General features: G+C 52.9%; 1 protein-coding gene and 1 pseudogene across 2 annotated transcripts in view; one reads left to right on the top strand and one right to left on the bottom strand.

Moving 5' to 3' along the window:
* LOC309400527 (splicing factor U2AF 65 kDa subunit-like) overlaps positions 1 to 24,980 on the bottom strand; it is a 56,300-nt gene extending 31,320 nt beyond the window's left edge. Inside the window, exons 1-4 of the mRNA XM_081969094.1 lie at positions 24,769 to 24,980; positions 10,935 to 11,070; positions 7,658 to 7,687; positions 7,284 to 7,387 (exon numbers count right to left, since the gene is read on the bottom strand). Coding sequence (XP_081825220.1) covers positions 7,284 to 7,387; positions 7,658 to 7,687; positions 10,935 to 11,070; positions 24,769 to 24,817 — 319 coding nt within the window. The 5' untranslated portion in view covers positions 24,818 to 24,980. The remainder of the gene's footprint in view (positions 1 to 7,283; positions 7,388 to 7,657; positions 7,688 to 10,934; positions 11,071 to 24,768) is intronic.
* On the top strand, positions 8,862 to 9,659 carry LOC309400294 (transcription factor JunB-like; annotated as a pseudogene). The gene has a single exon. The product of its transcript is annotated as a transcription factor JunB-like (transcript).
* Positions 24,981 to 25,190: the final 210 nt, after the last annotated feature.

Here is a 25,190-nt window from a genome sequence, read left to right as displayed (position 1 = left end):
TAACTATTTATGTATTTAAATATTGGAGTACTGATTTATTTATCTATGTATCTTTTATGTATTGACTGTACACCGCCCCGAGTCCCTTTTGGGAGAGGGGGCGGTCTATAAATGTGAATAAAGTAAAGTAAGTAAAGATAGCCACCAGGAAGGCCACCTTAAGGGTCAGGAACTTAAGGGAAACAGTGCTTAAAGGCTCAAACAGAGCGCCTGTCAGAGCATCCAGTACCCTGTGTAAATCCCAGGACGGGTACCTGTTCTGACCCCCTCCTCTTGTATACCAAGACACTCCGACACAAAGTCTCTTCAAAGATGTTTATTGACATACAGGTTCCACCTTGGCAGCAATCCAGCCTGCCAAGGTCAAGATAGCACTCTGGGCAGCAATCCAGCTACAGCGACACCCCTTGGCAGCAATCCAGCTACCAAGCTCCAGATAATCACCTTAGCAGCACTCCTGCCTGCCAAGGTCCAGGGAACAGATTGACAGCAATCCAGGTAAAACCTTTAGCAGCAATCCAGCCTGCCAAAGTACGACACAGATCTGAGCTTCTCCAACTCCAATGATCAGTTGATTCCTGCAAAGGGTGTGTCCACAAGCAGTCCCTTTATAGTCTGGAGAGGAGTCTAATGATCAGCAGCTGAGAGCCATTATCTCCTGTAATTGCTCAATTGCTCCTTACACCGGGTAGCACGTTGGTAACGAGCATCTAATAGCTCACTGCTGATGTCTGACTCACTGTCCTGTGACTCCTCCCCACTGCTCCAAGGCATGACATCAGGAGCCCCCTTCCTTTGGCTTTCACCACTGCTCCATGCCTCAGGCGCCCCCTGGTGGCCAACCAGCCTCTCTGCGCCCTGCTCAGCGTCGGAACCCTGTCCAGGGTCCCCCACCTCCTCTTGAGCCGACTCAGAGGACACCTCGCTGTCGGAGTCTGGTGGCAACTCCAACGGCTCCTGCTGGGCCACAACAGGTACCTGTGTACTGTGGGCGGTTTGAGATTGGAAGCCCCCTTAAGGAATTGCTTGACCATGGGGTGGTGAGTCAAGCTCTGGTTCCTGCCACACAGGAGAATTGATGAAATGGCTGAAACCTGCCTCCTGATCATGTTGGGAGCCAACCCCCTGTCCAGGCCCGCCTGGAGAAATTCCTAGACCTGTGGCACCGTGGTCTGGATGGGATCGTGCCCCCAGGAGCTGCACCATGAGGAGAACGCACACCATGTGGCGCCGTAGATGCACTCCGTGGAGGGTCTGCAGGCGGCCTGGATGGTTTGTATCACCCTGGGGGAGAAGAGGTCTTTCCTCAGGATGCTCCGCTCAAGCGCCAGACGGTCAGCTGGAGCCATTGAGGGTCTGGGTGCTCCAGAGACCCCTGGCTGAGGGATATCTTCTCCTGGGGAATTCTCCAGGGCCTCTCCACTGACAGAGACTGGAGAACTGCAAACCACGGCCTGCGGGGCCAGTGGGGGGCCAAAAGAACCACTTCCGCCCCCTCCTGCAGGACCTTCCGTATGACCTTGGGGATCAGGGGTAAAAGCGGGAAGGGATACAGTAGACCCCTGGGCCAGGGGCACCGGAGAGCGTCCGCCCCTTCCGCCCCCCGTGTCCAGTACCTGGAGAAGAACCTTGGGAGCTGGGCGTTGAGAGGAGTGGCGAAGTGGTCGACCTCTGGGCGTCCAAAGCGCTCCACCACCTCTTCGAAGATCGCCGGCTGCAGCCTCCACTCCGCGTTGTCCACTTCGGCCCGGCTGAACCAGTCGGCTCTGGTGTTGTCCACCCCCGCTATGTGCTCTGCCCTCAAGAGACTGGAGGTTCCTTTCGGCCCACAGCCCCAGCTGCCTGGCTTCCTGCATGAGAGCCCTCGATCTGGTCCCCCCCGTCTGTTTATGTGGTGGTGATATTGTCTGTGAGGACTAATATGTGGCCCCTGACTGAGCGATGGAAATGTAAGAGGGCCAGGCGGACCGCCCTGAGCTCCAGCCAGTTGATGCTGTGAGTCCCCTCCGCCTGAGACCAGTGTCCTTGCGCCATCTGAGCCTGCAGATGTGCCCCCCACCCGCTCAGGCTGGCGTCCGTAGTTACCGTTATGCGGTCTGGTGTCCAAAAGGTCTCACCCTTTGTGATCACCGGGGACTTCCACCAAGACAGTGATCGGGTGACTTCTGCTGGAAGAAGTACCTTGGACTGAGAGCAGCTCATGCCCCTCTGCTGGAAAGGCAAAAGGAACCATTGGAGGACTCTGGTGTGGAGGCGAGCCCACGGGACAATGCCGATGGCTGAGACCATGGTACCCAGAAGTTTGGAAAGAATGGCTAAGGAAACCCTGCGCTCCCTGGCTACCAAGGTGGCTAGCTGCCTGAGGGCTATCGGTCTTTCTGGAGACAGATAGACCATGCCTGCCTGGGTATCTATTAGGGCCCCTAGGTGGATCAGGCTAGTAGAGGGGTGGAGGTGGCTCTTGGCCATGTTCACTGAAAACCCGTGGTCTCTCAGGACTGTCATGGTGATATCTAAGTCCCTTAGGGCACCCTCAAAGGAAGATGACTGTAGTAACAGGTCTTCTAGGTAACATTGAATGCGTACCGGTACCTGTCTCAGGCGTGCTGCCAGAGCCGCCATGACCTTAGTGAATACCCTAGGGGCCGAGGACAGCCCAAAGGGCAGGGCCCGGTACTGAAAGTGGTGCCCCAGGTAGCAGAACCTGAGATATCTACGGTGCTCCCTGGCAATGGGAATGCGCAGGTAGGCCTCCGTGAGGTCTATGGATGTTAGAAAGTCCCCCTGCCTAATCCCTTCCAATATAGAGTGCAGAGAGTGCATCTTGAACCTCCTATATCGAATAGAGCAGTTCAGGTGCTTCAGATCCAGGATCGCTCTCCAGCCCCCCGAAGCCTTGGGAATGACAAAAAGGATGGAGTAGTGCCCCTGACCCTGCTGCTCTGGAGGCACGGGCTGAATGGCCCTAATCTCCAACAGGTGTTGGATGGCCTCCTGCATCAGCAACCTCTGGGTCGGGTTGTTAGAGACCCGACATATCCGGAAGAAACTCGGGGGGGGTTGGAAAGAAACTCTAGCGAAAGGCCATGCCTGATGGTATCCTGCACCCACTTATCGGAGGAGGAGAGGTCCCAGCGGTCGGCGAAGTACGCCAAGCACCCCCCGATGGGAGGAGAGCTGGACCTAGACTTAGTTTTTGCAGAAGGAGCGCCGCCCTCTGCCTCCTCCGCCCCCTCGAAAGGGCCGCTTTTGCTGCCTGCCTCTCTGTTTCCTGTCTGGGTATTTCTGCCTGGCAGAGAATCCCCCCTGGTACTGCCTGTTCCCTGAGTACCCCGCCTCTGATCCCCTAAAGGAGTCCTGACACCGAAAGAAGGAGCCAGAATCATGACCCCGGGAGTAGGAGCGTCTGGGGTATGGCGCCATCCTGAAGCTGCCCTTCTTCGGGGCGGTGGGAAGGACTTTCCTCTTGTCCTTGTTCTCGATTAGGAATGGCTCCAGTGCTGGTCCGAAGAGGGCGTCTCCTGTGAAGGGAGCTGATGCCAATCACCACTTGTGACGGACGTCTGCCTGCCAGTGTCGTAGCCACAGTAGTCTGCGGGAAGCCACCGAAGAAGCGATCGCCCTGGAGGCAAATCTGGCTGCAGCTAGGGTGGCATCCGACGAAAACTGGATGGCCGCCACTAGCTTGTTGATGTCCTGATGGGCTCGGACATCTGTTATGGGGGTGCGTTGCTGTAGTTCCTGCAGCCACAGCAAGGAAGATCGGTTGATGAAGGAGGCTGTGGTGGCTGCTTTCACCACCCAAGCGGCCACCTGGTGACCCCTCTGCAAGGTGAGGTCTGCCTTCTTGTCCTCCAACTTTAGGGCATCTTCTGGTTCCCCTGGTAGGGTGGTAGTCATGTGCAGAGCCACGACCGGAGCGTCGATGGAAGGTTGCGCCAGCATCTTCGCCATCTCCTGGTCCATGTTAAAGAAGACTCTGTCCGTGGATAAAGGTGAAGGGCCCACAGTGGGGCATGCCCACTGGCGCTTGACCAGGTCAAGGAAGGCCTTGGGCGTAGGTATTGTGTCCGCCTTGATAGTCTGCTCATCAAAAATGTTCTCCGCTGAGAAGCCCTGGCACGGAGGTGGAACCTCTAGCTTTGTTGCCCAGCTTGGCTGCTGTCTTGGCCTTGAAGAGCAGAGATTTGAACAGCGAGGGCTGGAACAACCCAGTGAATGTAGGCTTGGGAGGTGGCATGCCTTCATCATCAGATAGCTTGCTCTCCCTGATCTCTCCCTCCTCACTTTCCAGGTCCCTGTCCTCCTGGAATGAGGCTGAGGAACTGGGAAAGTCTTCCTCCTGGACTTCCAGGTAGTCACAGGCCCTGAGAGGGGAAGGAGGGGCCCCCTGTGGCTGTGGCTGTTGGAATGCCGCTGCCATGCATTGCTGAAAGGCCCTCATCATCATTTTCTGGAAATTGGGTGCCTATGGCAGCGATGGCGAACCTTTTTGGGCTCCCGTGCCAAAAGCGGGGGGAGCGCAAGGGGGTCATATGCAGGCGTGCCATACCCATGCTATGCGTGCGACCCCCCTGGTTGCGCATGCACGCAAACACACCCTGCGCATGCGTGTGACCCCTCCCTTTTGGCCCGTGATAGACCCGTTTTTCACCCTCCCCAGGCTCGAGAAGCTTTCAAGGAGCTTGAGGAGGGTGAAAACAGCCTCCCCCACCCTCCCGAGGCTCTTTGCTGTCTCTCGGACTGCACTGGGGGAGAAGCATTTGCAATCGGTGTCTGCCCCACCCACCTCCCCCACGGCAGCTTCTCCTTCTGGCTGCTCCAGCATCCCAGCCAGAAGCAGCACTGTGACAGCCGCTGGGGGTGAGGGGGCAGTGGTGGCAAGCATGGGCAAGCGTTTCCCTCCCTCCCCACACGAGCTGGCTGCTTGCACGGCTCTAGCCCGCGGCTCTAATGAAGATCTGCAGTCCGGAGCGCTGCTACTTCCAGCCGGGATATATTCTGCCAGACCCTTGGCGGCGTCTTTATGCGGGTAGCTCGCCTCCCTGCCAGCAGCTCATCCAGCGTCCCGGCTGGAAGCAGCAGCGCAACAGTTGCTGTTACCAGGGGCGAAGGGGGTGGCGGTGGAGAGAACGGGCAACCACCGCCCCATCATCCTCTCCCCAACAGCGGCTGTGGCGCTTCTGCTTCCAGCCGGGATGCTGGCAGAGGAGCTGCTGGCGGAGAGGTGAGCTACCCGCATAAAGACACCACCGAGGGTCTGGCAGAATATATCCCGGCTGGAAGAAGCAGCGCAACAGCAAAGGAGTAGCGATGGCAAGGATGGGCGGTCCCAGGCGTCCCTCCCTCCCCCCCCGCCTGAGCAGACTTCTTCAGAGCTCCAGCCTGCAGCTCTGATGAGGATCCGCGGTCCGGAGCGCTGCCGCTTCCAGCCGGGATATATTCTGCCAGACCCTCAGCGGCGTCTTTTTGCGGGTAGCTCGCCTCCCTGCCAGCAGCTCATCCAGTGTCCCAGCTGGAAGCAGCAGCACAACAGTCGCCGTTACCAGGGGTGAAGGGGTGGCGGTGGAGAGAACGGGTGACCACCGCCCCTTCATCCTCTCCCCAACAGCGGCTGTTGCGCTTCTGCTTCCAGCCGGGATGCTGGCAGAGGAGCTGCTGGCGGAGAGGTGAGCTACCCGCATAAAGACGCCGCTGAGGGTCTGGCAGAATATATCCCGGCTGGAAGAAGCAGCGCAACAGCAAAGGAGTAGCGATGGCAAGGACGGGCTGTCCCAGGCGTCCCTCCCTCCCCCCCCGCCTGAGCAGACTTCTTCAGAGCTCCAGCCTGCAGCTCTGATGAGGATCCGCGGTCCGGAGCGCTGCCGCTTCCAGCCGGGATATATTCTGCCAGACCCTTGGCGGCATCTTGATGCGGGTAGCTCGCCTCCCCGCCAGCAGCTCCTCCGCCAGCATCTCGGCTGGAAGCGGAAGCGCAACAGCCGCTGTTGGGGAAGAGACAAAGGGGCGGCAGTCGCCCGTTCTCGCCACCACCCCTTCGCCCCTGGTAACGGCGACTGTTGCGCTGCTGCTTCCAGCCGGTGGCTGCCCGGTTGCTTCTATGCAAGAAGCCCACTCAGGCGGGGGAGGGAGGGAAGCCCCAACCACAGCTCTACTAAGAAGCAATGGCCAGGAACCCCCCTCTGTCTTTTCGCATGCGCGGCCATTGCTCTTCCTGTTGCTGGTTTTTGGTGTGCATGCGTGCCAGGAACAAGATCACCAAATGACCGACACGCATGTGCACCCTGGAAACAAAAAGATCATGTTCCTAGCGTGCGCATGCGCACCGGGCGGCTCCACTTCTGCTTTCTGGCACGCCAATGCATGTCAAGACCAGCTGGCTGCTGCGCCCGAACCCGGAAGAGGAACTGGTGATGGCTCCACGTGCCAGGAGAAATGGCTCTGCATGCCACTTCTGGCACGCGTGCCATAGGGTCGCCATCATGGCCCTATGGGAAGGGACTGTCCCATGCCTCCCTGTGCTGGAGGAATGCCCAGGCCTGGAGATCCTGTGGGCAGGGCTGCTCCCACTGCAGAAGGGGAGGGGGATTGCCCCCCCTGAGCAGGGCCCCAAAGACCAGAGGTGTCTATAGGGATCCTAGCCTGCATTGCTGGGTTCTCCTCTGTGGCTCCAATGGGGGAAGGAATCCCTGGAGTCTGTCCCTCTGTGCCCATGCCTGGGGTGCTCTTGTGGCCGCTTGCCTTCTTGCAGAGCCTTTCCAAGGTCTGATGCCTTCGCCTCTCGTACTTGGAGGCAGACTTGGGAGGTTTCTGCCCCCCCCCTTCCCTTAGATCTGCCCTGGGGGAGAGGTGCTTCTGTTTGGATTTAGCCTTTCCTCCCCCCCCCCCTCCTATGGGCAGTCTCTGGGAAGGTTACTGACCTGGTTGCCTAGTCTTCTGCCCCTCCGGTGGGGCTGCTAGCTGGATTTACAGCTGCCTGACTTCCTCCTTCCTTGGAGCTGCTGGGCGCTGCCATCTTGGACCACATTGGTCCTCCCGGCTTCAAAATGGATGTGCAATGAACCAACTGGTGAGTAGGGCCACTTATGCTCTCTATTACTGACCTGCCCATGCTCTCTATTACTGACCTGCCCATGGTTCAAACTGCCATGGAAGGAACAAAACTCTGTTACCAGAGAGACATCAAAACTGCTTGCTTTAGAAGATTTTTAAAATTATGCAAGTTGCCTAACCCTGCTATAAAACTGAGTGAATCAAGGTGACTTAAGCAAAGAGGAACCTACCCTGCATGGCTTTATACTGCATGGGTGTAATGTGCTCAAAACCTGGAGGAGGGACATCCCAATACTTGCGGATTTTCTTCTTCTTCTCATGCCGAGGAGAACGGCTGTAGTAGGGAGCAAGAGTAAAGGTTAGTAGGAAGAAAGGAAAAACATATTTAATTTCCTGTAGTCTTAAAATTAAAATGAATGCCTACTTAAGTCTATGCTTAGCCCAGTTGGGATATTTCATGATATCCAGGGCCAATATTTTTAATGCAACAACCTCTACAATGAATTCTGATTCCTGCATTGTTTCCCTTAATTATTTTTTTTAGTTAAGCCTCCTATGGCTTTTCGTTGCCCTGCCAGCACCAGGAAGAACTGGCAATGCTCACCTTAGAGGACCTGACAGGCTTAGAGGAGATCTGAAAAACAAAAATGAAACGGGTTTGTGTTTAAAGCAACCCCAGAAAAACATTCAGAGAGATTTAATAACAATTATTAATTTAATAACTTTGTTAATCTTGCATCCGTGAGCAGAGGTGCAACCAAGGTAGACAAATGAGCAGTCTAAGAAAAAAAGTTCCAGAAAGAACTTTATTCATTTATTATTGTGGCATATGACATTTCTAACTGGGTTTAAAAAGTGCCCAGGCACAAATACCTAGGTCATGTGTATTTATCACTAAGTACATTGGATGCCAGACATTAATCAGTAAAAAGAAGAGTGTTTGATTATCAATAATCAAACCACGGTAGTACAGTGATTAGAATGCAGTACTGCAGACTACTTCTGCTGACTGCCAACTGTCTGCAATTTGGCAGATCTCAGGCTCAAGGTTGACTCAGCCTTCCATCCTTCCAAGGTGGGTAAAAGGGGGACCCAAATTGTTGGGGGCAATATGCTGACTATGTAAACCGGTTAAAGAGGGCTGTAAAAGCACTGTGAAGCGGTATATAAGTCTAAGTGCTACTACTACAAGATTCCAGGGTTTTAAAACAAACAAAGCTGTTTCAATCACATGGAACAGGGGTGTCAAACTTGCGACCCGTGGACCGGATGCGTCATGCGCTGGCCACAGCCATACCCGGTTTAGCAAAAGGGGGGGAAGTCGCGATACGTCACATGATGCTGCCGTAACGCCATGAGTTTGAGACCCCTGACATAGAACATAGCTTAACCCAGATTGTTGGGGACAATATGCTGACTCTTTAAACTGCTTAGAGAGGTCTGTAAAGCACTGGGAAGCGGTATACACCGTGTTTCCCTGAAAATAGGACATGTCCCGATACTAAGCCCAATCTGACTTTTCAGGGCATGGGCTAAAATAAGCTCTCCCCCCCAATAACTGTGGCAAAAAGAGCGCCCGCCGCACCTTGCGCCCCACCTGCCACATGTAAAAAATCACCGGAAAGACACACTTTTCTTCTGAAATCTGGGAGTGAAGCTTAGGAGGGAGGCAGGAGCGCTCTCTCCTCACATTGGGAGAAGAACTTGATCCACGCCCCAGGCAGGCAGATAGAGAAGGTCTTTCCTGTGAGCACCGAGCCATCTCGGATGGTCATAGCCATCTACCCCCTCTTCCAAGCACGCAGCTGATGTGCACGAAGATGGAGCAGCTTTTCTACCCTGACTCCTTCTTCTCCGGCTACAGCCAGGACTACAAGGCACTGAAGTCGGACATGGCTTTGAACCTGTCGGCCAATCTGTTCCACAGCTTGAAGTCCCAGCTTCCCCATCACCTCCGCGGTCAAGAAGACAGCCCCACTGGCTACTTCCCAGGCTCACTTTAGCACCAATCGGCTACAGCGGCAAGCTCTTTGCTTAAGGTAGCTACTCCGGAGTTGGAGCGCCTTATGGTTCAGAACAGCAACAGCGTGATCACCAGCACTCCCATGCTGCCAGGACAATACTACTATCCGCGGGGAGTCACCAAAGAGCAGGATGGCTTCACTGACAGTTTTGTTAAGGCGCTGGATGATCTCCATAAGATGAACCACATGCCGCCCCCTAATGTCTCAACCGGGGCCGCGGTAGCAGCTTCGTCGGCCAGCAGCGGCTATGGTGCCTCCCTTCCCCAGGTGCCACCTATGTACACCAACTTGACCAGCTATAACACTACTGGCGCCCTGAGAACCACGTCCAGCTTCCCCAGTGCCAACCTGAGCTACATACTGCGACCTCGCTTTACCCCACCCCACCCAGGGTTTCAAAGAGGAGCCCCAGACGGTGCTGGATGTGCAAAGCCTGCCATGTCTCCCATTAACATGGAAGACCAGGAGCGCATCAAGGTGGAGAGGAAACGGCTTCGTAACCGCCTGGCCACCACCAAATGCAGAAAGAGGAAGCTGGAGCGGATCGCTCAGCCCTGCCCCACCTGCCACCCCTCTTGCTAAAGAGACAGCGGGAAAGGGAAGCAGCCAGGATGCTGTTGCCATTGGGGTGGGAGGTTTTGGGCCACGAGACACGTGGCTTACTGGAGACTGGCAGCTCCATCGCATCTTTCAGCCAGTCTGTACAGAGAAACACCTTGCACGGTAAAGAAAAACTTCTTGCGGGTTTGAGAAGTTAATTGCTCGCACTCGCAAAAAGTTTTTCTTTACCATGCAAGGTGTTTCCCTGCACAGACTGGCTGAGAGACGCGATGGGAGCTGTCAGTGTCCGGTAAGACTTGTGGCCCGGCCTGCCCCATCCCCTGCCCCACCTTCCACCCACAAACTGCACCCCACCGTGAGACACACGGCTTACCAGAGACTGGCAGCTCCATCGCATTCCTCACCATTGTGTCCAGGGAAGCACCTTGTAAAAAAACCTTCTTGCGAGTTCAAGAAATTTGCTTGAATTCGCAAGGTTTTTTTTACGTGTTTCCCAGGACACAATGGCGAGGAACGCGACACAGCTGGAAAGGTAAAACGCATGTCTCACTTCTTGCCCGCCCCACCTGCCAGAAAATAATAACACACACACAATAATAAGGCCAAGGCCATATTTTGGGGGTCAAAAGAAAAAAAGACCCTGTCTTATTTTCGGGGAAACATGGTAAGTCTAAGTGCTATTGCTATAATAGAATTGGAAGGGACCTTGTAGGTCATCTTGTACGCTACATATAAGATAAATGATACAGCAAAAGACTGCAATAGTCCTGCCTGCCAAGGAAACAGAAGTTTAAAGGCAAGGAGGAAAAAACTAGAAATGTAATTGTGAAGCAGTTTGTTAGGCTTTTTACAAAAAATTATTCATTTCCCAACTCACCCAATATGCAGAGGCAAAACAGTTGGCAACACTAGAAAGGATACAGTACATAACTGACAGGACATACTGCCTACATGCAATTTCAGCATGCTCTCGTATAGCACTGACAAAACTACTTTCATTTTGGTGATCCTTGAACACAGTTTCCTAACAAATTTAGTTTCAGCAGAATAACTGAATAACCATTCATTTCCAATGATAATTAATTAGTTCCACTTGCCAATATACCTTTTAAATCTGGATTATTAGACAATATTACTATTCTGGTCTCAAACAATGTAAAAAATCTGTTTCTCTAAATTTAGTTTTCAGAAAAATCACTATTCTGCATAATTCTGAATGGCAAAAGGATCCATGTTTCTGAGGTTTTGCCTAAGATTCTCTAATCAGTATAAAAATATCTTGTTGGGGATCTGTACCTGCGTCTCCTGCGATCTCGTGAAACACTGCGCTGATCCCTGTTGCGCCTGTCACGGCTACGACTGCGACGTTTCCTGTCACGACTTCGTGAACGACTGTGGCTGCGCTTACGATGACGATTCTCTTTATCACGTTCTAAAGGCAACAGGATGGAACACAGTGAGCCATCCAGCTGTTGCTTCAGAACAGAGAACATATCTCTGGTTGCCGCAAACCATTTCATTTCCCTAAAACAGTGAGCTGGTGTTTTTTTTGGCTTTCAAAGGAGAACATTGAAGAAAATAAACATTGCCAAGAAGAAAGTGATACCATGATTGGGTCATGTCTGTCGTATAACCATCTGGAATTATCTTAATTGCCCCTGGAAAAGGGCAACAACAAATGGATCAAAAGGGAAAAATAGAGACAAGGTAATTGTTTTAAAATTTCTCAACATTAATATGGCACACAACTCTCTCAAAGTTTATCTCCAAATCTAGCAAGTAGAATGTTTGTATAGCCCAATTTGGAAACCCTTGATGCATACCTTGAGACACACATAATTATTTTCCATGAGACGTTTGCAACATATTCCCAAGAAGCAAAAAATGAGATAATCTAAATATGGTGTCAACAATTTAATTAATTTCTTTAAAAGTCAAAACCAAGTAGTCTTTGCTTTCTATTTTGAAAAACACTGAGGAAACCTGGGCATAATTTCTGCCCAGATGTTTGAGACTTCTAGATACGAACGCTACATAACAAAAACAAAGTAAAACACAAGGAAAAGTGTATCAAAAGATATGCCATCTGCTACTAAAATATATCAATAGCTATAATTGCAAGAATGCAGGATGTTATTTCAACAAAACTAACACTACGTTCTAATAGTTCTGAACTACTACAAGACCAACTATAGGTGTGATATGAAACAGAATTAGATACAAAACGACCATTGACTTACCTGAACGGTCCTTCTATGTGCGATGCGAGGGGAATCCAAGCATGGGTTAACTTTGTCCATTAGCCTAGAGACTGAGTTATGAAATTGTTAACCATGCCTCCTCTGACTGGATAGGCAGTTTTGTATGAAGTCCCAGCCAAACCAGGAAGTGAAACAATAGTCCAGAAGGTCGTAAGTCTATGTGTCAGGTAGGAGTCTCCAGTCAGTAGTCAGGAGGCAGACAGTCATAGTTGGTGCATGTCATAACCGTGGAATGTCACATCCGTGGATGAAGTCTGAACAATGCCCGAACCAGCCAAAGCCGAGTTTGGATTCCCCTTGCAGCGCACATAGAAGGACCGTTCAGGTAAGTCAACTTTCGTTCTCCTGTGCGCTGCTTGGGGAATCCAAGCATGGGACATGCCAAAGCAATGAAAGTTAGGGGCGGGAGCCAGGCTGGTCAGGGTTCCCAGATGATGAGATCACCCTCTGTAAGACCCGCCGCCCGAAGGAGGCCTCAGCCGAGGCGTATGTGTCCACTTTATAATGTCTGATGAAGGGTGACAGTGATGACCAGGTCGCCGCCCTACAGATGTCCTCCACCGAGGCCTGTGTCGCCCAGGCCGCTGTGGTGGCAGCACTCCTGGTGGAATGGGGAGTGATGCACCTGGGAACCGTTTGTGACTGGCTGTCGTAGGCGAGGGCGATTCAAGCCTTTAACCAGTGACCGATGGTGTGTGCTGATACCTTCTGTCCCATGGACGATGGCTGAAACGACACAAACAGTCCCTCCGACCTTCTGAACACTGTGGACGTCCAAATGATGCCACTGATGCTCCCGTGTATGCACTGGGTGGATGCAGAAGTCGGGAAGGATGAGCTCCTGCGCCCGGTGGAACCAGGAGTTAACCTTCGGGAGGAAGGTCGGATCCAATCGCAGGACTACTTTGCTGGGATGAAAGATGCAGAGGTCCGTGCGGACCGACAGCACTGCCAGCTCGGACACCCTCCTGGCCGATGTGATGGCCACTAGGAAAACAGTTTTGAGAGTCAGCAATCTGAGGCTGATCAAGCGAATGGGTTCGAATGGCGGTGCCGTGAGGGCCTTGAGTACGAGAGGTAAGCCCCAGGTAGGGTAGCGATGTACTACCGGTGGCCTGAGGTTCGTTGAACCCTTAAGGAATGCACAGACTCTTGGGTGCTGAGTCAGCGGACGACTCTGCCTGCCGCTAATCACTGTTGACAAGGCTGCGACCTGGCGGCGCAGAGTGTTGGGCGTTAGACCCTTGTCCAAACCCGTCTGCAAAAAGTTCAAGACCTGAGGTATTGATGCCTTGGTCGGGTCAACGCCGGTCGTCCGACACCACCTACAGGAGGCCTGCCAGGTGGCCTCGTAGATGCGGGATGTGGATGGTCGTCGTGCCGCTTGGATTGTGTCGATGACCTTTTCTGAGAATCATTGCTGGATCAAGATAGCCCGCCCAAGTGCCAGGCAGCTAATTGCAGGAGCTGGGGGTTCAGGTGGATGAGCGCCCCCTGGGAGACATGGATCTGCCTGTCCGGAATTCTCCAAGGCCTGGATACCGACAGATGGACGAGATCGGCGTACCACGGACGACGCAACCACATTGGCGCGATCAGGAGAACCTCTGCCTACTCCAACAGGATCTTCTGGATGACCAATGGGATGATTGGTAGTGGCGGGAAGGCATACAGGAGCCCTTCTGGCCATGGGCTGCGGAGCGCATCGGTGCCCTCCGCCCCCGGCATGTGGTATCTGGTGTAGAACCTCGGCAACTGGGAGTTGTGAGGTTGCGCAAAGAGGTCCACTTCGGGCTGGCTGAATCTTCGGGAGATCTCCTGGAATAGAGTCAGGTGGAGACGCCACTCCGCCTGATCCACCGTAGCCCTGCTCAGCCAATCCACCTGCATGTTGGCTGAGCCCGATATGTGTTCCGCAAGGATGGATAATAGCCGGTTCTCCGCCCAGTGGTGGAGCCTCTCCACCTCTAACATCAGGGACCTGGACTGCGTGCCTCCCTGGCGGTTGACATGAGCCTTGGAGGCCACGTTGTCGGTTAGAATTAGGACGTGGCTGTTCGTCACCAGGTGTCTGAATTCGTGGAGGGCTAGGCGCATGGCTCGCAGCTCTAGCCAGTTTATGCTGTTCCTCAATTCTTGGTCCATCCAACGACCCTTCGCGACTTGGTCCAGGGCGTGGGCTCCCCATCCGAAGAGGCTCGCATCCGTCCTGACTACGATGCGGTTTGGCTCCTTGAAAAGACATCCCTTGAGTAGCTTGGAGGATGTCCACCACCGGAGGGACCGTAGCACCCTGGGTGGCAAGTGCACCCTGACCTGTGAGTGGCTGGTATGAGCCCTCTGAAAGGGGAGCAAAAACCACTGGAGCGGCCTTGCGTGTACCCGTGCCCAGGAAACAATGTCTATGCAGGAAATCATTTTTCCCAACAGCTGGGAGAGCACTGCCAATGGCAAGGATCTCTGTAACATCACGTGACTCACCAGGCTGTGAAGGCTGTGACGTCTTTCCTGTGACAGAAATACTTCGCAGCTGTTCGAGTCAATGACGGTCCCAAGGTGGAGTATGGACGAGGTTGGTTGCAGGTGAAGACCTCGCCCTTTGTAATCGCGGGGGACGTCCACCAGATCAGTGAGCGGGAGACTTCTGCCGGGAGTCGGACCTTGGTCTGGGAACAGCTCCTGCGCCTTTGCTGGAAAGGCAAAAGGAACCATTGTAGGTCTCTGGTGTGGAGGCGCGCCCACGGGACAATGCCAATGGCCGAGACCATGGTGCCTAGCAGCTTGGACAGGGTGGCTAGAGACACCCTACCTCCCGAGACCACCTGTATGGCTAGTCGTCTCAGGGAGTTCTGTCTTTCTGTGGACAGAAAAACCTTGCCTTCCTCTGAATCAATCAGAGTCCTTAGGTGGATTAATCTAGTGGAGGGGTGAAGATGACTCTTGGCCAGGTTTACGGAGAACCCATGCTCCCTTAGTGCTGCCATGGTTGTATCTAGGTCCCCTAGGGCCCCCTCAATGGAGGATGACTGTATTAGCAGGTCATCCAGGTAACATTGGATTCTAACCGGAACCTGTCTCAGGTGGGCTGCCAAGGCAGCCATTACCTTGGTAAACACCCGGGGGGCGGATGACAACCCGAAGGGCAAGGCCCGGTATTGGAAATGCTGCCCTAGGTAACAGAACCTGAGGTACCTCCTGTGATCTCGCAGGATTGGAATGTGGAGGTAGGCCTCTGTAAGGTCTATGGAAGTGAGGAGGTCCCCCTGCCTGATCCGCTCCAGGATGGAGTGGAGGGAATGCATTTTGAACCTCCTGTAGCGGATGAAGCGGTTTAGCCGCTTCAGGTCCAGAATCGCCCTCCATCCCCCTGAAGCCTTGGGGATGACAAAAAGGATTGAGTAATACCCCTGACCTTGCTGTTCTAGGGGCACTGGCTGGATGGCTCGGATATCCAGCAGGTGCTGTATGGCCTCCTGCATCAATAACCTCCTGGCCGGGTTATTGGACACCGGGCAGATTCGGAAGAACCCAGGGGGGCTGGAAAGGAACTCCAGGGCCAGCCCATGTCTGATGGTGTGTTGCACCCACCTATCAGAGGTGGAGCGGTCCCAGCGATCTGCGAAATACGCTAGGCGCCCCCCAATGGGAGGCGAGTCTGGTCTAGCCTCAGCGTTTGCGGAAGAAGCGCCCGCCGCCGCCGCCTCCGCCCCCTCAAAAGGGCTGCTTCTGCTGTTTGCCTTTCTGCGGCCTATCTGGGTACCTTTGTCTGGCAGCAAACCCCTGGTACTGCCTGGCCCCTGAGTACCCCGCCTCAGAACCCCTGAAAGAGTCCTGACCCCGGAAGGAAGTCCCAAAGTCCTGTCCCCTGGAGTAGGACCGTCTGGGGTAAGGCGTCACTCTGGACTGACCCTTCTTTGCAGCCGTGGGAAGCACCTTCTTCTTATCCTTGTTCTCTACAAGGTATGGATCCAGGGCTGTCCCGAAGAGGGAGTCTCCTGTGAAGGGAGCTGACGCCAGGCGCCACTTGTGCCGCACCTCGGCTTGCCACTGTCTCAGCCACAGTAGTCTGCGGGATGCGACTGTAGAAGCGATGGCTCTGGAAGCGAACTTGGCCGCGGACAAGGTGGCGTCTGCCGAAAACTGGATGGCTGCCACCAGTTTATTGATGTCTTGGTGCGCTCTACTCTCGGTGACGGGAATCCGCTGTTGCAGCTCCTGTAGCCAAAGTAGGGACGTCCGGTTGAAGGAGGAGGCGGTGGTGGCCGCCTTCACCGCCCAGGCAGCTGCTTGATGTCCCTTTTGGAGAGTAAGATCTGCTTTCCTGTCCTCCAACTTCAGGGCCTCCTCTGGTTCCCCTGGGAGGTGAGTTGGGGTGTGCAGTGCCCGCACCGGCTCATCGATGGAGGGCTGGGCCAGCACCCCCGCCATGTCCTTATCCACATTGAAAAATGTCTTATCAGTGGATGTGGGGGTTGGGCCAGCTGTGGGGGTTGCCCACTGTCGTTTGATTGACTCCAGGAAGGCCTTGGGGGTTGGCACTGTGTCAGTCTCAATGGCCTTCTCGTCAAAGATGTTCTCAGCCGAGAACCCTTGGAATTGGGGTGAGGCTTCTGTCGCTCTATTTCCCAGCTTGGCTGCTGCCTTGGCCTTGAACAGAAGCGATTTATACAATGAGGGCTGGAACAACCCCGTGAAGGCCGGCTTAGGAGGGGGTATACCTTCGTCCTCGGAGTTTGTCCTCCCTGACTTCCCCCTCCTCGCAATCCAGGTCGCTGTCGTACTGCGATGAGATTGAGGAGTTGGAGATGTCCTCCTCCTGGTCCAGCAGGTCTTCAGGTACCCTGGGTGCTGGCACCGCCTGTGGCTGCGCTTGTGGCTGCTGAAAGGCTGCTGTCATACATTGTTGGAAAGGCCGCATCATTAGGTCCTGGAAGTTGGGGACCCCTGGTGGGAGTTGTTGACTGGGTGCCATGCCCACCTGTGCAGGGGGGGAAGCCAGCAGTGGGATTCCCATGGGCAGGGCTGGGCCCAGAGAGGCTGTAGGTGGAGGGGACTGCCACCCCTGAGAGAGACCCCAAAGACCTGAGGTGTCAATTGGGATCCTAGCTTGCAATGGGGGTTCCTCCCCTGTGGCTCCTCTTGAGGGGGGGGCTCCAGGGGCTTTCCCCTTCTGTCCCAGGCTTGGGGTGGATTGGTGCCCACTTGCCTTCTTATAGATCTCCTCCAGCCTCTTGTGCCTTCTAGTCTCATACTTGGAGGCTTTGGCAGGCTTGTGACCACCCTCTTCCAGCTCTGCCCTGAGGGGAAGGTGCTTTCTCTTCTCCTTAGCCTTTCCTCCCCCCCCCTCCCTGGGCAGCCCTAGCGGTGGTGATTACCTCTGGCTGTTCCTCAGGGCTTCTGGCAGGGCTGCTGTCCATTGCTGCAGGTGCTGGACTCCTGCCGGCTTCTTCCTGGCTGCAGGGCGCCGCCATCTTGGAACATGTGGTCCCAGCCGGCTTCAAAATGGCGCCCGCCAGCAGTAGAAAGGGCGCGCTTTTTAAAAAGTTTTCCTCTGCCTGCGGCTTGTGCTTCTAGGAGCTGCCGCGCGCCTCCCACGCTGTTTTCTCGCTGCCCTCTGCCTCTCTCTGGCGCTGGGGGAGCTAGGCTCTGCTCGTGGCTCCCTCCGGTGAGGTGAGCCACGTGGATGCAGGCGCGGGTGCTCCGCGGAGTTGGGGAAGCCGCGGTTCGCTGCTCAACCCGGTGGGGAGCAGCGGAGCGCTCCGGCGCCTCACAGAGCTTCCAGCAGCGGGCTCACCTTCTGGGTGGGATCCTGCGCTGTCCTTCCAGCCGATCGCGCTCCTTTTCCTCTGGATTCAGCGCAGCAGGGCTTGCCTATGGAAGGCTTGTGCCCTGTTTGGTGGCTTGCCCGGCAGAGTCGATCCCTGAGTGATCCTTGTCTCACTCAGACGCCTGGGCAGCTTGCCGCCCCCCTAAGGGGGCTTTTGGCAAATATTTCCTGCCGCTTTGGGAGCTTTCCAACTCAATTGCGGCTGCTTGCTGATTTCTTCTTCTTTTCTTCTTAAAGTTGCTCTTGGAGATCCAGGATGGCAATCTGTCCAGTTGAGGACTGAGTCAAATAATGGAGAGTGCCTGGTGGGCAAGGGGCGTGTCCCAAGAGCTTATCTGACTCAGTCCAATCAGCTGGGGGATAAGGTTAACCCATCCTGGATACTCCTCCCCCCTCACTATGGAGAATGAACCCGTGCCGCTGCAGGGAGTCGATCATGCACTGCATGTCCTGGATGGCCTGGTCCCAGGATGACGATAGGACCAGGAGATCGTCTAGGTAACAATTCACCCTGACTGGTAGTGATCGGAGGGAGGCGGCTACGACCGTCAGCAGCTTCGTGAAAGTCTGTGGAGCCGATGAAAGGCCAAACGGTAGGGTCCGGTATTGTAGATGACGGCCCGCAAAATTGAATCTCAGGAACCTCCGATGTGCCGGAAAGATGGGCACATGGAGGTACGCCTCCTTGATATCGACAGAGGTCAGCCAGTCGCCCTGTCGAATGCAGGCTAAGATGCTTCTTAGGGACTGCATCTTGAATCTTTGAAATTTTAGATAAAGGTTGAGCGTTTTCAAATCTAGGATGGCCCACCATCCTCCCGAGCTCTTGGGGACTAGAAAGAGAATAGAATAGAACCCTAGTCGTTCCTGTCCCTTGGGCACCCACTCTATGGCGTTGATATCGAGAAGGTGTTGGATCTCGGTGTCCATCAGACGCCTCTTTACCTGACATCTGATGAACCGCCTCGGGGGGATGGTAAGAAATTCCAGAGTGAGGCCCAGCCTCACTGTCTGAAGGGCCCAGGCGTCTGAGGTGGCCTCTGCCCATTGGTGAGCGAAAGCTGACAACCGCCCGCCAATAGGCCCCCCCGTCGCCCGAGTCACGGGTATCTTTGAAAGGACCGGTTGGTGGCGCCACGAAATGGCCGCCGGCCCTGAGATTGGTTCTGGGCCTGCTGGCGCCCCCTGTCCCTGCCCGCGGATCGGTCCTGCGGCCGATCCTGTGGCTGCATGTAGGATCTGTTAAATTGGGGGACGTAAGGGGTCGCATTGTAGGGTTGCTGTCTTCTGTCCGTGCGCCTGTTGGTGACTGGGAGCACCTTGTGCTTGTCCCTTGTCTCAATCAGGATAGGGTCAAGCACGGCGCCAAACAGGGGTCCACCCTTGAAGGGTGTGGGTGCTAAGCACCATTTGGAGCAGAGGTCAGCCTGCCAATGGCAGAGCCTAAGGAGGCGACGGGACGCCACATTGGATGCTACCACTCGAGATGCGAATTCTGCCGCATTGAGGGTAGCATCTGAGGAAAATTCCAGCACCGCCACCAGCTTGTTGACATCCTGGTGGAGGCGCATGTCCTCGGGGGCAAGCCTGCCCTGTAATTGTCAAACCTAGACCAATGAGATCCGGTTAAAGAATGAAGCCTCTGTGGCCACTCGCAAGGCCCAGGCCGCAGCCTGGTGGGTCTTGCGTAAGACCAATTCGGCTTTGCGGTCTTCTGCCTTAAGGCCCTCCGAAATTTCGGATGGGATTAGGGCTGGAGAGGCCGATGCCGCCACTGGCGGATCCACCGTGGGGAATTGGAGGATGGCATCCAGCTCTGGTGTGGAGGCATAGAGCTTCCTGTCCCCATTACTGGGGGGAGGGACAGCTGTGGGTTGTGTCCATTGCTTTTGGACCACATCAAGGAACAATTTTGGAAAGGGGATGACCTCCTGTTCCTGCACTTGTTCTGCAAACAGCCGTTCGGTAGAATCAAGCCCTTCCACGGTGCTTGCCTGAGTGGTGCCCCCCCCTGTTGGTGGTGGCCTTCGCCTTATACAGCAGGGATTTGAATAGCACTGGGCGGAACAACCCTGAGGAGGTTAGCTTGTCCTGTGCTAAGCCCTCATCATCCGAGAATTCAATGTCAGCCACCTCACCCTCCTCGCCTAGGATCGAATCCTCGCTATAAATTGAGGGGAGGGCGATGGAGGGTCAGCCTGAGTGGTAACAGGCTCCCTGGCTAAGGCTGCTGGCCTGGGTAATTGGGCCCTGCGTTGCAGTTCCGCATCCACCCCTTGCGTTATGGCAGCAGAAATTAATTGATGATGGCCAGGGGGAAGGTCTAATTCGACTCCCTCCTCGGGCCTGAGGCCTGCGGCCGTAGGCATAACTGTAGCCGTGGGCCTAGCGCGCGAACGTCCCTGGGCTGAGGCTAGGCTGACTTCAGAAAGGGTGGGGGCAGATTGGGCCTCCAACTCCCCCTCCTCATATTCCGCCCTCTGGATCAGATTTTGGTCTGGGGACCACCCGTGGGTTCCCGCCGGGGCGATGGAAGAAGCCGGGGAACGGCCCAAAGCGGTCAGCATGGGCGATGAACTGCCAGTGGCCACTGTGGAATTTGCCGCGGCCTTGGCCTTGTTCCCGCCTGGCGGCCCTGTCTGGTGCTGCAGAAGAGGCACGCGCTCTGCTAGAGGCCCTGGTGGTGGCCCTGCCCGACCTAGCACTCGCGGTGGATAGGAGGGGGAGATGAAAGCCCCGGCGCTACCCCCAGAGACAGCCTGATCCGCCATGCTAATATACGAATGGTTCAATTTGAGAAGGCTCAACCTCAAGGCCAAATGCTCAGTAGTGCTGCTACGAATAGCGAAGCTCCTGGCTGCAAATCAGACCTTGAGACAGCAGGAACTCTGGAAAATAAGCCGTTAAGAAAAAGGGCGCGAAAGTCCCAGATATGCCCCCTTCCGTCTGCACTTGGCGCGCAAAAAGGCAATTCAAAATGGCGGCTGCTTCCAAAATGGCGCCAGTTACAAAATTCAAATAAGCGGAATCAACTGCCCGCTGCTCGGCCGGAGCCCTGCTGACAGGCGGCGGCCTGCGTGACCAACGGCGGCTTCCCTGCGCGACAACAGTGGCAAGAAGCGGCGGCAACCAACAGCGCGGCCACGCGCCGAGTCAGCAGCACTATTAGCGGGTCGCGACTTTCGAGCCCTGCACGGGGGCGGCGAACTGACCCCCCTAACCACGGCAACGGCAAACGGAGAGCGGCACACCTACTCTCAAGCGCATAGAAGTAAAACGGCAAAATTACTTAAAAGGGGGGGGGGGAATCCTGAACGGCTGGAACTCTCCTTCTCCTCCCCCGGCCACTAGAGCCGTGGGGGGTTGAAAGCCGAGAGAATGAATGTCGGGCTGACAGCAAACTGTCGCCCTGCCACAACAGTCAGATTTAGAATCACCGCTGGTTAATCCTGTAGATTTGGAATCCTGAAGAATGAGTCAGATACAAACCAGAAGCAACAAAAAACTAAAGTCAATGCAAGACAGCAAGAAGAGGGGAGGTTTAGCATTACCAAATTGGGATCTATACGCATCAGCAGTAACAATAACATGGGTGAAAGACTGGATAGAGCTAAAGAATAAAAGAATTTTGACCTTGGAAGGCCATGATTTGCAAGCAGGCTGGCATACATTCCTATGGGATGATAAAAATAAAGCACACAAATACTTTCAAAATCATTTAATTAGAAGAGCGTTATTGCAAAAATGGCTCAAAATAAAAAAAATCCACTATGTGAAAATTCGGAATTGGCTATCACCGACAGAAAGGACGACCCATCCAAATTTTATAGATTTGAACAAAATGCTAAGATATAGAGACTTAATTGATAGACAGGGAAATTTAAAAACAATTGAAGAATTGGCAGAACAGAACATGAAATTTGATTGGCTAACTTACCTTCAAATCAAAGTGAAATACAATAAAGATACCAAATTATATGACATTGAAACAGAACCACACGAATTGGATAAAATTATTCAAAGCTCAGATAGAAAAATGATAGGGAGAATATATAAATTTCTCCTGAAGTATAAAATGGAAGAGGAAATTGTGAAAGAACAAATGATAAAATGGGCACAGAACTTTGGCTATAATATTGAATTAGACAAATGGGAAAAAAATTTGGGAACAAACTTAAAAATGACATGATCAGTTGCATACAAGGAAAACCAGTACAAAATGTTTTATAGATGGCACCTGGCACCAACAAGGTTAGCTAAAATCTCAAGACATACCTCCCCAAAATGTTGGAAATGTGAATCGATACACGGAACATATTACCATTTATGGTGGACCTGTGAGGAGGCTAAAAAATTTTGGAAAAAGATCAAAAATTGGCTGGAGGCAATAAAGGGGGTTAAAATTGAATGGAAACCTGAAATTTTTTTATTAGGAATAATGTCTGCAAAATACAAAAAAGAAATCCAGTATTTAATACTACATATAATTACGGCGGCAAGGATTGCTTTTGCCCAGAAATGGAAAAACAAACTAACTCCAAGCGAAGATGTAATAATAATAAAGGTTATGGACTGTGCTGAAATGGACAAATTAACTAAAGAAATTCAGGGAAAAGAAGAATCAGAATTCTATCAGATATGGGATAAATGGTATAGGTGGATGGAGGAAAGAAACAAGAATCAATGAATGAATATAACAAAACTCAAAAATAATAGTTATAAGTAAAATAAGAGAGTTATGAATGGTGAAATCCAAATGAAATACAACAGAAGGGGAAATAATATAAGGTGAGCGGTATCGATTGATAATTGCTATTAGAAAGAACAGGAAGCTCCTGTTTGTATTGCATTATGTAAATGTGTTGTACGTCTAAGTTTTGTGTGTATTTTACATGTTTGTTAATAAAATTGAAAAATTGAAAAAAAATAATAATAATTTGCCTATTAGTCCTAGAGCAAATTGTTTTACGTCTCCTTAGGCTGGACTGAGTTTAAAAACTGGCTATCCAGTCAGAGGAGGCGTGGTTAACAATTACATAACTCAGTCTCTAGGATAATGGACAAAGTTAACCCATGCGTGGATTCCCCAAGCAGCGCACAGAAGAACAATAGATCTTAAACAGAACTGTTTTGGAGACTGGAGAAGACTGATGCAACTGTGCTGCACACAAACAATGTTTTAGAACTAGAAAATGTTATTTGGGTTATGTAGTAGGGGTCATAGCTGGCTCTATTGCGGGAGTGTGGAACTCAATTTCATTGAGGGCCACATCAGGGTTGTGTTTGACCTCGGACAGCCAGGGGTCCTGGTGGCCAGGGGTGGGCATGGTCATGGTGGGCGTTTGACACAGGCTTAAGATGCCCTTCTTTCCTTCCACAGTTCTTTACTATAACCATTTTCCTATCTCTTCTACCAGGTATTGCAGGCATTTATTACTTATTCTTCATCCACATTTTTTAGGTCAGTGGAATTCACTTGTTCGTCCAGGTGCTAATTGGATATAGTGGGGTTTTTCAGTTGTTCTTTCTACCCTATCTGGAAAGCTGCAGGGATGTAACTATTGATAACTTGGCTTCCAGTTGTGTGTTTACACTTTTGTAAACACCTTTGCTTCACTTCTCCCAAATATGTTTTTGTTCTGAGCAGATTTTGTTTGTTGAAAGTACTATCGGAATAGTGGCCATTTAATTCAAAAATGGTTGGAAAATAAATTTATTGGAACCTCTCCCTTGTAACCTTTTATAAAGGTTACTCAAGAGTAGGGTTTGTATCATTGGCTTCCAGGTGATAAAGATCTGATCAGATGTTCAACCAAAGACCAATGATCCTGAACATTTTGTGCTGTTTTAGGGATGCTGTCCTTCTACAAGAATATCCCATTTTTGGCCAGCAGTGTGCTTCTGGAGGCCGGGGAGGCCAAAAATGGGCTGCAATCCTAGGTGTTTGTCTAAGTTTGGTTGAAGTTTCTGAGGGTGATGCAATGAAGGGCCTTGTATTCTGAAAGGGTGTTGAGTAATTCCTATTGTGGCTTAATGGTTTTCATCCTGTGTTGGATCTTGGGTGATGGCTATTTGCTTATGAATAGCTATCTAGATACTTGTCTTTTTTCAATAAGCTTTCTCTCTAAGTGCTGACATCTGCTGTGGGCTATTAAGGAAAGTGGGGGTTGCTTTCTGTCTTTAAAAAAACCACATTTCTCCTTTTGGGAAATATAACCTGCCTTTTTAAATATTCCTCAAAATCTTTCATTATTCTAGGAGGGGGGTAGCTTCCCACAATAGGATCCATTTTTGTTTTAATGTCATATTCTTCATATAAAACTGGAGGATTTGAAGAAGAGATTGGGGCAACCCTTCGTCTGAAATGGCATAGCTTCTCCTGCTTGAGCAGGGGGTTGGACTAGAAGACCTCCAAGGTCCCTTCCAACTCTGGGATCCTGTTACAGTTGAGGCGTCAGGCCACATGGCTTTAGTAACGCTGAGGAACAGCTTCCCGCGGGCCTAGGAAGCCAGGCCACCACTCGCTTCCTTTCCACCATGAAGCCCGAGGAAAGTGGCCGAGCAGATTTCGTCCAACTTGCAGCTAACCAAGCACGCTCCGCGGCTCGCCTATCTTCCGCCCTAGCAGGGATGTCCTTCCCAAGTGCCGGTCTCGCCTACTCGCTCGGCTCCAGGAAGGGGAGGGCGCACCACGTGCGTACTCCATTTCTGGACCACCCCCGAAAAACTGAGGGCTCCCCCCCACCTTTCCTTGACCCCCTCCTTTTTAAACGCACGCCGTGCACTCGGCCAACGGTCCCGGGGCACGCGGCCTCGTCTCCTACCCCCCGCCCCCCACGAACCACTTCAGACTCGCGCCAAATTAGGATTTCCAACCCTTCTCTTAAACGGGGCCAGCCCATGGACCGCGTCGAAAACCAGCGGTGTGAAGAACGGAGCGGACAGCGGTTAAAGGGGAGCGCCGCCACCACCTCGTACTTCTTTCTTCTCCCTCTGGCGTTGAACCCAGCAGACTTGCTTGCCCCCAACTACGCTTGCTTACCCTGTTTGTTTTCATTTAGCTGCCGCTCGAACTCGTCGAAGTCCGACATGGCTGTGGAGAAGGGAGGAGGACGCCCCTTTATGCCTAGCTACTGTTGCACGGTGGTGGCGCCTGCCAGCACAGGTTCTCCTCGCGCAGTAGGCCGCAAGAGCGCCTTCTCTGGGAGTTCGGCAACTTCCGGTGACTGCTTCGGATGTGAACGGAAATTCTCGCCTATCTCCGGAATGCCTTTCGAGAAGTGGCTGCCTTTCCCCGCTCCCTAGTCCCCACCCCCAATCGTCTAAGAAGCCCTCGGGAAAGGCTGCCTCTCTACGAAAGGTTCGGATTTTTACGGAGAGACTCGGATATTCTTTGTAACGTCATTTCCTTCATCTTACAACCTTTCGGGCGCCTGTTTCATGCCTTTGTATTCCCGCTTAAAA

This window comes from Natrix helvetica (genome assembly GCF_964273705.1).
Source record: "Natrix helvetica genome assembly, chromosome: W".
Taxonomy (NCBI): domain Eukaryota; kingdom Metazoa; phylum Chordata; class Lepidosauria; order Squamata; family Natricidae; genus Natrix; species Natrix helvetica.
The sequence above is the reverse complement of the archived record's forward strand: the minus strand, read 5'-3'. Positions and strand labels throughout refer to the sequence as shown.